Source organism: Sus scrofa, chromosome 4, assembly GCF_054392235.1.
Source record: "Sus scrofa isolate SSC_HxYL_T2T_F1_AM1 chromosome 4, Sscrofa_HxYL_maternal_Yorkshire_Landrace_v2.0, whole genome shotgun sequence".
In the NCBI taxonomy this organism is placed as follows: domain Eukaryota; kingdom Metazoa; phylum Chordata; class Mammalia; order Artiodactyla; family Suidae; genus Sus; species Sus scrofa.
In genome coordinates, this window is record NC_139386.1 from 85,946,917 (window position 1) to 85,960,636 (window position 13,720).

General features: G+C 37.8%; 1 protein-coding gene across 2 annotated transcripts in view; it reads right to left on the reverse strand.

The window, feature by feature from the left end:
- The window catches only part of BLZF1 (basic leucine zipper nuclear factor 1), a 42,257-nt gene that overhangs the window by 12,793 nt on the left and 15,744 nt on the right, over window positions 1-13,720 (reverse strand). For both annotated transcript variants that reach the window (XM_003355067.5, XM_085022461.1), the window contains exons 4-6: window positions 5,866-6,065; window positions 3,020-3,148; window positions 864-1,083 (exon numbers count right to left, since the gene is read on the reverse strand). In XM_003355067.5, coding sequence (XP_003355115.1) covers window positions 864-1,083; window positions 3,020-3,148; window positions 5,866-6,065 — 549 coding nt within the window. The remainder of the gene's footprint in view (window positions 1-863; window positions 1,084-3,019; window positions 3,149-5,865; window positions 6,066-13,720) is intronic.

A 13,720-nucleotide genomic window follows, 5' to 3' on the forward strand; every position in this document is an offset into this window, starting at 1 on the left:
GGGAAGGGGAGGCAGTGGGAGGGACTAGGAGCTTGGGGTAAATAGATGCAGAATGTTGCCCTTGGGATGGATTAGCAATGGGATCCTGCTGTGTAGCACTGGGAACTCTGTCTAGTCACTTATGATGGAACATGTAATATGAAAAAAAAGAATATATACATGTAAGTGTAACTGAGTCACTATGCTGTACAGTAGAAAAAATATACACATAAATAAAAGACAAAAAAAGAAAACAACAACAAGAATACAAAAGAAAAAGAAAAAAGCTTATACATTTATATCCAATAAAAAAATGCTCTTGGGAAATGGAAAAAAGAAAAAGTGGAGAAGTTCTCATTAATATCAAGGAAAATAGGAGTGGGCTATTGAGTGTAATGAAGGTGAATGCTGATGGTTAAGAACTGTTGAGACCACAGGTATTTGACAGGTCTTCTGCATGAACTCTGAATTCACCCAAAAGTGTAAGTAATAGGCCTATATTAATTGAGTCCCATCTATATATTGGATAAACAAATAATATCCTAGATCAGAAGCAATCAATTATCTACTCATGATTACAAAATTAAAAAAATTCTACACAGTGGTTTTCATATCAAAATGAGCTTAAAAAAGGATTATCAATGATTCAGTAGCTATAAAAGAGGCAATTATATTTTTTCCTCCTTAAGAATAATATTTGAGAAAATTAAAGCTCCGAGAAAGAAACAATTTTCTCCAAGATCACTAGCTCGTTAGCATGAAAATCAGGTTTTGATTGCATTATTTCCAAACTACCAATGCCAAGCACTTTCCATCCATTATAACGTCACCTTTCAGAGGATGGTTTTAGAAGTTCCAAAGATCATGAAAGAGAAATATATTACCGTTTCAGCCATTTTTTCTGCTGGGGTGCTGCAGAATTCAATTGTTGATGGAATCCTTTTCTGACCATTAGTGCCAACATTTCCTAGAAGATGGGAATTTACTGCTTTTGCCAACTTGTGATTTGTTAATGCTAGTTCTGCTGTGCTGTGAGGTTGTGCGCTAGGGTAGTAAGTTTGCTCTCTTCCCCACTGCAAGGAGACTAAGAGCTCCTCCAACAATCTGCAAAGAATACACATGAACACTGGATATTAGTAAGAGGATAAAATATAAAAATTGAGGATGCTGAATAAATGAGAGATACATTTTTGAATTCATATAGTATCTTTCTCCTTTTCTCTGAGTTCGATAAATCAGGAAGTCAGGTAAAATAAGTTATATCACAGAAGGCACTTACCGATTTTATGGTTATCTGGAATCATTCAACAAACTACTTTTTTTAGTTCTCATATTTTAGTACAGGTAAAATATACTATTATATAGTATTACAGAAATACTGATTTGTGGATTTGAGATATTCATATAGTGTGTGTGTGTATATATAAAATTTTGTGTGAGCTACATTGGTTGATTTTTATTTTTTTTTTATTATTATTTTTTTTTTTTGTCTTTTTGCTATTTCCTGGGCCGCTCCCACGGCACATGGAGGTTCCCAGGCTAGGGGTCTAATCAGAGCTGTAGCCACAGGCCTACGCCAGAGCCACAGCAACGTCGGATCCGAGCCGTGTCTGCAACCTACACCACAGCCCACGGCAACGCCGGATCGTCAACCCACTGAGCAAGGGCAGGGACCGAACCCGCGACCTCATGGTTCCCAGTCGGATTCGCCAACCACTGCGCCACGACGGGAACTCCGATTGATTTTTAAATGATAAACCAACCTATAATTCTTGGGATAAAACCTACTTGGTCATGATGTATAAACCTTTTTATATATTGTTGGATTTGACTCACTAAAATTTTTAAGGACTTTTACATCTTTATTCATTAGAGATATTGGCCTATAGTTTTCTTGTAATATCTCTGTCTGGTTTTGGTATCAAGATGATGCTGGCTTCATAAAATGAGTTGGAAATTGTTCCCTTCTCTATTTTCTAGAAAAGTTTGTGCAAACTTGGTTTTATTTCTTCCTTAGATGTTTGTTAGTATTCATCAGTGGATCCATGAAGGCCTTTATTACAAGGTTTTTAACTACAAATTAAATTGTTTTAATAGGTTAGGGCTATTCAGGTTATTGGTTCTTGATTACTCTTTGGCAGTTTGTGTATTTTAAGGAGATTATCCATTTAAGTTGTTGATTGACTGGCACAGAATTGTTCGTAACGTCCCCTTATTAAAAATCATTCTTCTGTCTATAGAATCTATAGTGCACCCCTCTCTTTCTCATTCCTGATACTAGTCATGTGCATCTTTTTCCCCCCAATTATATTACCTAGATGTTTTGTAAATGTACCTTTTCAAAGAACTAGGGTTTTGCTTTCTATTTCATTTATTTCTGCTCACATCCTAGTCTTCCTTCTGCTTAATTTGTTCTCTGTGTTTCGTAAGAAGGAATCTTATAGTACTGATGAGACATTTCTTTCCACAATGAACATTTAAAGCTATAAATTTCCCTCTTAACACTGCTTTAGTTGCCTCCCACAAAATCTGATATTTTGATACACAGAATTTTCATCTTCAAATTTCCCCTGGAATTTCCTCTTGACCTTTACTGATTTGATTTATAATAAATCAATTATATAAAAGTACAAGGTTTTTTTAAGGAAGACTATCAATTTTGACAGTTCTGGCACATATGGATATGAAAGTAAGCTCTTACTCTGTAGAAAAGTCCTCAAAAAGTCTCCTTCCAAAGAAAGACTGGTATGCTTTTTGGCTTCTACCAAAAACTATACGAAACTACTACACTATAACCTCAAACAACTTTTAAATCCAGAGATTTCATCTATTGTAGATATATTCTCTCCCCAGTTAAGAATGTAAGAAGCATGTCTTCATTTTTTTTTTTCAGTCTTTCTCCTTCCACTGGGTACCTATTTTAAAATGCTACTCAAAAGTATATGCTCAATAAGTTATCAGGTATAGAAATACTAAAGAACTATATCAATAACAAAAATTGCAGGACAAAGTAGAATAGTTCAGAACATAAATGCCATACTTCTGGGTAGCTATCATTTCCTGACGAAACTGTTCCCGTTCACTCAGGAGATCTTGAATAGCACTCTGTGCATCACGGTTCTGACGCTGTAAAACTGCTCTGGAGTTGGTTAACTCATCTGCCATAACCCTGGAAGAGATCAGAATCTTACATATAAATTCTCTGACAGTATAAATAAGTTAATATTACTACCTCTGTGACTGTAATTTTAAAATATTTATAAAAAAGATTTAATATAATTTACTTCTCAGTTTTAAATCATCACTAAAAAACCATGAAAATGTTGATGAACTTAGAACTCATTAAAGGGACTCAATTCAAATTATTTGTTTACAAAATGACAAGGGAAACAGTTTTAACTTTCCTATACAGTGACTTTAGAATGTACTTCAATCATACTTTAGATTAATCAAATTTTGGAAAAAAGTAACATTAAATGTTTTTATATACAGAACATTTGAGAAAAACAAAAATGAGTTATTTTTCTACCATTCAATTACCTCTTTGTCCTTAGAAAAATATTAAATATAAAAAGGCTTATATAAAACGAAAATGAAGTCTTTTCTCTTATACAGCATACCCACCCTTCTTTTATAATCAGTAATCAACGAAGTAACAATACATTTTTCTAGAAGAAATAATTTATGTATATATCAACATAAAAGTGTGTGTTAAAAATAAACATATTCATTTTATTAACAAAAAGGGATTATTTAATATAAATTTTCCATAGTTTGCTTTTTTCACCTAGTAATTTACCTTTTTTTTTTTTTTTTTAAACAGTTGCACTTGTGGCATATGTAAGTTCCTGGGCTGGGGGTTGAATCGGAACTACAGCTGCAGGCCTACACCACAACCATAGCAACTCAGGATCCGAGCTGCATCTGCGACCTATGCTACAGCTTGTGGCAACGCCAGATCCTTAACCCAATGAGAGAGGCCAGCAATTGAACCTGTTACCTCATGAATATTATGTCAGATTCTTAACCCGCTAAGCCACAACAGGAACTCCTTGATAATTTTTTTGGTCTTTTTTTTAGGGCTACACCCATGGCATATGGCAGTTCCCAGGCTAGGGGTTGAATGAATATCAGAGCTATAGCTGCCAGCCTATGCCATAGCCACAGCAATACAGGATTCAAGCCACATCTGCAATCTACATTGCAGCTCATGGCAAGGCCAGCTCCTTAATCCAATGAGTGAGGCCAGGGATTGAACCGGTGTCCTCATGGATACTAGTCGGGTGCCACAATGGGAACTCCCCTTGATAATTTTTTATATTAGCACATACAGAGCTATCTCATTCTCTTAAAAAGACAACAACAACAACAATAAAACAGCTTCATGTTTCCTTCTGACTGGATGTACCAAAATTTATTTAACCAATTCTTTATGGATGGAACTGAAGCAAAATTTTGAAGTACTTTATTGACCCGAAAATATTTTTTTAATTTGCTTTTTTAAGGCACTACATATGGAAGTTCCCAGGCAAGAGGTGGAATCGGAGCTGCAGCTGCCAGCCTACATCACAGCCACAGCAATGCAGGATCCAAGCTGCATATGTGACCTACACCACAGCTCATGGCAACGGTGGATCCTTAACCTACTGCATTCTCATGGATACTAATTGGGTTTGCTATGGCTGAGCCACAATGGGAACTCCTCAGCTGAATATCTTAGAACTGAAATTAAGATCTGAGGGCCAGTAACCGCTGAATTCCTTAAAATGAAAATAATTCTGACATTAAAAGATTAAATCACCTAAAATATCAATAAAGTTTGGTTTAATTATTACTGCCCTTACCAGCAATGATCAGAATGTTCAAAAAGTTACATATTGCAATAATCTGTAAAATATATGCATGATTTGTCTCTTAAGCTGCTCAATGATAATTAACATTCATTCTAAGTCAATAAAAAGTAAATTCGTTTCTCCAAATAGATCCTATATTAGTGCAGTTAGAAAACAAACTAAGGACTCTGAGAGAAATCAATTACTAGAAAGTATCATGGGTATTAAGACATGAAGAAATAATTTCCTAAAAATTTATTCATTACAATCAGTCATTCTTCAGGTATAGCCCAGAAACCTTTGGTATCTTATGAGAAATCTCCAAATGATTAAATTTAAATCAATATTTATTAAACATACTACATGTGAAGCACTTGGCTAAGCACTGGAAGGAAATACACAGACGGTTAACACCTAGATTCTGTTCTCCAGTAACTCAAAGTTGGAAGGAGGTGATAAAGAAACAAAGAATCATATCTAACAAAGCTTCCAAACTACCAGTATGTCCATGGGCCTGGACTAGGGCTCTGGGGTTCTGACTCTTAGTGGAGAGTAGCCTCATCCAGTGTGCCATAGAGATGTTATTTTCTCTTTGGGCATGGAGAGCAAAACATTGGGAAGCTATTACATGGTTAAATGAGCTGTCAGAACAGATCATGAGGAATAAATAGTATTATTTTACAGACTAGCAATGATATTTGAGTTCTCTACATAGAAGTTGGGGAAAAAGTTTTTTTTAATTTTAAATATTTATTAGTCATCTGAGTTTACAGTTTTCTTTTGGTCTTAAACATTGTTGTAGCAGTGATTTCTACTATAGAAGAGTAACTCAGAATTCTGGAATGAGGAAAGATCTTTATGATAGCACTTTTCCATTTAGGGAGACCATATGACCATCCAGAGGAGGGAGAGTCCACATCTTAAACAATCTATGAGGTACTTTGACAATGTGAGTCAGAAATTTTCACACTACAGTCTATTTTCTTGCATTATGGGTCAGAGATCTAACAGAGCAAAATCTAGGAAATGAAATACTATTTAAAATAGAAAGTACCTGCTTGCGAGGAATTTACTTCGCCACACGTCACACTGTATCGACATACGTTCTAGCTGTTCAGAAAGCTGAGCTACATTTCGACCTAGGGCTTCATTTTCTAAAATAAGCTGATTTTTCTCACGGGCTAGACGTTCAAAGTGATACTGAAGGTCATCGCCAACAGAAGCCACCAGCAGTTTTTTTAACTCACGATTGACCTGGAAGAAATGATGGATACAAGCTTCAAGTAATGTCAGTGACTTTAATGTAGGAAAATGAACACAAGAGAAACCAAAAATGTATATCAAAAAGTGATATTAGGAGTTCCCATTGTGGCTGAGCAGGTTGAGGACCTGACATTGTCTCTGTGAGGATGTGGGTTTGATCCCTGGCCTTGCTCAGTGGGTTAAGGATCCCGCATTACTGTAAGCTGGAGCATATGTTGCCCGATGTGGCTCTGATCTGGTGGTGTTGTAGCTGTGGCACAGGACTCAGCTGCAGCTCCAATTCAACCCCTAGCCCTGGAATTTGCATAAGCTGCAGGTGTGGCAGTTAAAAAAAAAAAAGATATTAAATATTGCAGTTTCATATCACAATGTACACAAACCATGACTATCTCTATCTTGATCTATTTATCTATAGTCCATGTGGTATAATCTGAGACTTTCATTATAAGAGAACAAATCATTACCATAATACTTACAAACTGCCTTCAGTCAACACTTAAGGGCAAAAAATTAGGAAACTGAACAAATTAATTTTGCTAAAAAACATGACAGTGTTTTATGTGTTTTAAAATCCTTTCCAATATCTAAATTTAATATTTTTGTGCCCTAGGATTTTTACTTTTAAGAATTTTAGCAAAGGGAGAAGGATCAAGATGGTCATGCTCACCTTCTCCCACAAACACATCAAAAACCACATCTACATGTAGAACAGTTTGCACAGAACATCTACTGAATGCTGGCAGAAGAACCTCCAAAAAGTGCAAAAACCCCTCCACATAACTGGGTAGAACGAAAGAAAAAAAAAAAAAAAAAAAAGAAAGAAAAAGAATTAGGATAGGACTAGCACTCTTGAGAGGGAGCTGAAAAAGAGAAAAGGAACCCACACCCTGAGAAGCCACCTTATCGACAGGGAGATCATCAGAAACAGAGGGACCTTGAAGTCTCTGAGAAAAGTGCAGCAGCTGGATTGAGAAGGGCAGAGCAGAGTGAGAGCTGCACACATCATCTGTACCACCGCCCCAGACGTCAGAGCCTGAGATGCCCGGGCTGGGGCTGGGCACTGAGACTCAGGCTCTGGAGGTCAGTTCCAGGGAGACGACTAGGGTTGGCTGTGTGGAGACAGCCTGAAGGGCTAGGGAGTGATGTCATGGGCTGGGGAGCTGAGAGAACTGGGGAGGAGGTCTCAGCCTGCAGGTGAAGCTAGGCACCACTGTTGGGGAGAGTAAGAGACCACTGTCACTTCCCAGGACCCTGCAATTAGGGGCAGACCATCATAGGACTCTCCTTTCCTGCGCACGTGCACACGGGCCCTCAGAGGGGTCTGTGAACAGGCTCCACCTGTGGCCCCAGTTCCCTCAGAGGTCGGCAAAAAAGAGGGCACTGCAACTGAGCACTCTCTGTTGTTGCTCCCACTCCCCTAGGAACACACCCACCCTGCTGCTGCCGCTGCCAAATGCTCTGGGCAGTGTCCACACATGCCTGATCACTGTACTTCCCAGGACCCTGCAATTAGGACCAGCCTGTGCAGCACCTCCTGCGTGGGCTAAGCAGGACAGGGTGCTTCTTGTGTGGTCTACAGGTGGTAGGGGCAAACCACTGTAGTTGTATCTGACTCCAGAGGTGGGTGTGGCCACCCACTAGAGGTCCATGAACAGGCATCACTTGCAGCCCCAATCACCTCCGAAGGCACCACGGAGGAGGGGACTGTGACCAAATACCACATGTTGTGCTCTCACTCCTCTGGGAACTCACACCCTCTACCACTGCCACTGCCAAATGCTCCAGGCACCATCTAAATCTGCCTAAGGATCATTATCGCTTCCTAGGGCCCTGCAACTAAGAGTAGCCAGCGCCACCTTCCTGCAGGTCTTTGCTACTGTCAAAAGCCCAGCAACCAGGCACTGACTACTAGCCCTGCCCATTGCCTCCTTCTCCCTGGAAACACATTCAGTAACCTATCAAGGAGAAAACAGCTCACGATGAATAAAGAGACAGCAAATATTCAAACTCCTATGCCAAAAATAAATAGTAAGCCTTCATAAAATACAAAGGAGTGCTTTTGCATAGAATTAGCCCTCCAAGACTACAGTACTTGGTTTCCTTAAACTCATAGAAAAAGAAAAATGTAAGTGAAATGAAGCAGCTCAGGAAACATTCCCAGTTAAAAGAACAGAAGAATTCACCTGAAGCAGCAAACGATGAACTAGATTTCTGCAGTCTAACAGACACTGAGTTCAAAATGGAGACAGTGAAAATTCTGAAGGAATTAAGGCTGAATATCAACGAATGAAGAGCAGAGATAAACAGTAATGCAGATCACTTCAGAAAGGAACTAGAAAATATAAGGAAAGGCCAAGAAAAATTAGAAAATTCATTTGCAGAGACACACACTGAATTAAAGGCACTAAAGAGCAGAATGAATAATGCAAAGGAACGAATTAGTGATGTGGAAGATAGAATAATGGAAATCACCCAATCAGGACAGCAGACAGAAAACCAAATGAAAAAACATGAAAGCAATATAAGAGATCTATGGGATAATATAAAGCAGGCCAATCTACACATAATGTGGATTCCAGAAGGAGAAGAAAAAGTAAAGGGGATTGAAAATATATTTGAAGAAATTATGGCTGAAAACTTTCCAAATCTAAAGGATACTGATATCAAGATACAGGAAGCACAGAGGTCCCCAAACAAGTTGAACACAAGCAGGCCCACACCAAGACATATTACAATAAAAATGGCAAAAGTTAAAGAGAGGATTCTAAAGGCAGCAAGAGAAAAACAAAGCTTTAATTACAAGGGAACCTCAATAAGGCTATCAGCTGATTTCACTACAGAAACACCACAGGCCAGAAGAGAGTGACAAAATATATTCAAAAGTTCTAAAACGGAAAAATTTACAGCCTAGAATACTCTACCCAGCAATAATGTCATTTAAAATGGAAGGAAAAATAAAGAATTTCTCCAACCGAGAAAAATTAAAAAGAGTACAGCAATACTAAAACCATCCTAAAGGAAATACTGAAAGGGCTTCTCCAAATAAAAAAGAAGCAAGAGGAAATAGAATGGAGGAAATCACATTTGGAAAGCAATCACTTACATAAGCCAGAATACACATCTAAAAGGAAAAACAGGAGTTCCCGTTGTGGCGCAGTGGTTAACGAATCCAACTAGGAACCATAAGGTTGCGGGTTCGGTCCCTGCTCTTGCTCAGTGGGTTAAGGATCCGGCGTTGCCGTGAGCTGTGGTGTAGGTCGCAGACGCAGCTCGGATCCCGTGTTGCTGTGGCTCTGGCGTAGGCCAATGGCTACAGGTCCGATTCGACCCCTAGCCTGTGAACCTCCATATGCCGAGGGAGCGGCCCAAACAAAGAAATAGCAAAAAGACCAAAAAAAAAAAAAAAAAAAAAAAAAAAAAAAAAAAAAAAAAAGGAAAAACAAACAAACAAAAAACCTATTGTAAAAGTGATGATAAACACACAAGGAACAGCAAAAGGATGAACATGATGATGTTTAAAAAGGACTTCAGAATCATAGAATGTGGGGAAGGAAAGTAAGAAAATTTAGACTCTTTTTTTTTAGATTGTATCTGATGAGTCTATATGACTATAGGGCTAAAGCAAGCAGATATAGGAAGGGGTTAACATACTTGAAAAATGGGGAACTACAAATCAAAACCAAACAATACATTCACAAATTCTAAAAAGAAAAACACAGAACCATAAAACAAAAGGAAATCATCCAAGCAAAAAAAGAAAGGAACAAAGGAGAAACAAGAAAATCAACTGGAAAACAAGGTTTAAAATGGCAATAAATACATATTTGTCAATAGTTACCTTAAATGTCAATGGACTGAATGCTTCAATCAAAGGACACAGAGTGGCAGATTGGATAAAAAAGCAAGAACCTACAATATGCTGTCTACAAGAGACTCACCTTAGGGCAAAGGACACATATAAATTGAAAGTGAGGGGATGGGAAAAGACATTTCATGCCAATGGACAAGACAGGAAAGCAGGAGTAGCAATACTCAATATCAGACAAAATAGACTTTAAAACAAAGGCCATAAAGAAAGACAAAGATGGACACTATTTAATGATAAAAGGATCCATTCATGAGAGGATTTTATACATCAATATATATGTCCCTAATATAGGAGCACCCAGATACTGCCAACAAATACTAACAGGTAGAAACCGATGGGAATACAATCATAGTAGGAGACTTTAACACCCAACTCACATCAATGGACAGATTCCCTGGGCAGAAAATCAATAAGCAACAGAGACCCTAAATGACACACACAACAGAGCAGTTAGACTTCATTGACAATTTCAGGACATTACACCCCCCAAAATGAAGTGCACATGGAACATTCTCAGGATTGACCACATACTGGGGCACAAAACTAACCTCAACAAATTTAAGAGTATAGAAATTATTTCAGGTATTTTGTCTGACCAAATGGCATGAAACTAGAAACCAACCATAGGAAAAGAGAAAAAAACTGACTACATGGAGACCAAACAACATGCTACTAAAAAACCAATGGGTCAATGAGGAAATCAAAAGGGAAATTAAAAAAAAAACCCTTGAAACAAGTGATAACAAAGACACAACAATTCAAAATCTATGGGATATTGCAAAAGCAGTGCTTAGAGGGAAGGTCATAGCAATACAGGCCTTTCTCAAAGAAGAAAAATCTCAAATTGAAAACTTAACTCACCACCTAAATGAATTAGAAAAAGAAAAACAAACAAAACCTAAAGTCAGCAGAAGGAAGGAAATCATAAAGACCAGAGAGAAAATCAATGCAACTGAGATTCAAAAAACAAAAGAAAAAAAAAATCAATCAAACCAAGAGCTGGTTCTTTGAAAAGGATAAATAAAATTGACAAACCTCTGGCTAGACTCATCAAGAAGAGGAGAGGAAAAACCCAAATAAAGAAAATAAGAAATGAAAAAGGAGAAATCTCAATGGATACTGCAGAAAACCATAAGAGAATATTATGAACAATTGTATGCCAACAAATTTGACAACCTAGAAGAAATGAACAACTTTCTAGAGATTTACAGCCCACTAAAACTGAATCAAGAAGAAACAGATCAACTGAACAGACCGATCACTAGAAATTAAATTGAATATGTAATAAAACACTGCCTACAAACAAAAGCCCAGGAACAGATGGCTTCACAGGTGAATTCTACCAAACATACAAAGAGGAATTTATGTTCATCCTTCTTAAACTTCTCTAAAAAGTTGAAGAAGGAACACTCCAAAAGACATTCTATGAAGCCACTATCACACTAAAACAAAACCAAAGATACTACCAAAAAGGAAAATTATAGGCCAATATCTTTGATGAATATAGATGCAAAAATTCTCAACAAAATTTTAGCCAACTGAATCCAACAATATATAAAAAAGATCATATACCACAACCAAGTGGGATTCATCTCAGGTTCACAGGGATGGTTCAACATATGCAAATCAATCAACGTCATATACCACATTAGCAAAAGAAAAGTCAAACCACATGATCATCTCCACAGATGCAGAAAAAGCATCCGACAAAGTCCAATATCCATTCACGATAAAAACTCTTACCAAAAAGTAGGTATAGAAGGAACATACCTAAAACACAATAAAAGCCATTCATGACAAACCCACAGCAAATACAAATACTCAATGGAGAACAGCTGAAAGCCTTCCTGATCAAATCATGGATGACAACTCTTGCCACTTTTTTTTTTTGGTCTTTTTGCCATTTCTTGGGCCGCTCCTGTGGCATATGGAGGTTCCCAGGCTAGGGGTCTAACTGGAGCTGAGCTGCCAGCCTACGCCAGAGCCACAGCAACGTGGGATCCGAGCCGCGTCTGCGACCCACACCACAGCTCACGGCAACGCTGGATCGTTAACCGACTGAGCAAGGGCAGGGATCGAACCTGCAACCTCATGGTTCCTAGTCGGATTCGTTAACCACTGCACCACGACAGGAACTCCTCTTGCCACTTTTAAACACAGTATTGGAAGTCTTAACCACAGCAATCAGACAAACGAAAGAAATAAAAGGTATCTAAATTGGAAGAGAAGAGGTAAAATTGTCACTGTATGCAGATGACATGATACTATATATAGAAAACCCTAAGGACTCCACACAAAAACTATTCAAACCGATCAATGAATTCAACAAGCAGCAGGTTACAAGATTAACATTCAGAAGTTGGTTGCATTTCTGCATACTAACAACAAAGTATTAGAAAAGGAATATAAAAATACAATACATTCTAAAATTACACTCCCCAAAATTAAATACCTAGGAATAAACCTGAGCAAGGAGGTGAAAGACTTATATTCTGAGAACTATAAAACATTAATCAAGGAAATTAAAGAAGATGTTAAGAAATGGAAAGATATTCCATGCTCCTGAGTTGGAAAAATTAATATCATAAACATGGCCATACTGCCCAAAGCAATCTACAGCGTGAATGCAATCCTTATCAAATTGCCCATGACAGTTTTCACAGAACTAGAAAAAACAACCCAAAAACTTTTATGGAACCATAAAAGACCCAGAATTGCCAAAGCAACCCTGAGGAACAAAAACTAAGCAGGAGGCATAACTCTCCCAGACTTCAGACAATATCACAAAGCTATAGTAATCAAGACAGTGTGGTACTGGTACCAAAACAGACATAGAGACTACTGGAACAGAATAGAGAACCCAGAAATAAACCCAGACACCTATAGTCAATTAATCTTCGACAAAAGTGGCAAGAATATAAAATAGGAAAAAAGTGTTTTCAGCAAGTGGTGCTGGAAAATGGACAGCCACATGTAAATCAATGAAACTGGAACACACCCTCAACTCCATGCACAAAAATAAACTCAAAATAGCTTAAAAACTTAAATATAAGACAAGACATCATCAAACTCCTAGAAGAGAACATATGTAAAACAGTCTCTGACATCAACCTTATAAATTTCTTTTTAGGTCAGTCTCCCAAGGCAACAGAAATAAAAGCAGAAATAAGCCAATGGGACCTAATCAAACTGACAAGCTTTTGCACAGCAAAGGAAAACATAAAAAAAAAGACAACCTACCGAATGGGAGAAAATAGTTTCAAATGATGCAATTGACAAGGGCTTAATCTCTAAAATATACAAACAACTTACACATCTCAAGAGCAAAAATGCCAACAACCCAATTGAAAAATGGGCAGAGACCTGAATAGACATTTCTCCAAAGAATATATACAGATGGCCAACAAAGCATATGAAAAAACGCTCAACATCACTAATTATTAGAGAAATGCAAAACAAAACTACCATGAGATAACACCTCACACCAGTCAGAATGGCCATCATAAATAAGCCCACAAATAACAAATGCTGGAGGGGGTGTGGAGAAAAGGGAAGCCTCCTGCACTGTTGGTGGGAAAGTCAGCTGATACAACCACCATGGAGGACAGTATGGAGGTACCTCAGAAAATACACATAGAACTACAATATGACCCAGCAATCCTACTCTTGGGCATATATCCAGACAAACTTTCATTGAAAAAGATACATGCACCTGTATGTTCACTGCAGCACTATTCACAATAGCCAAGACATGGAAACAACCTAAATGTCCGATAGA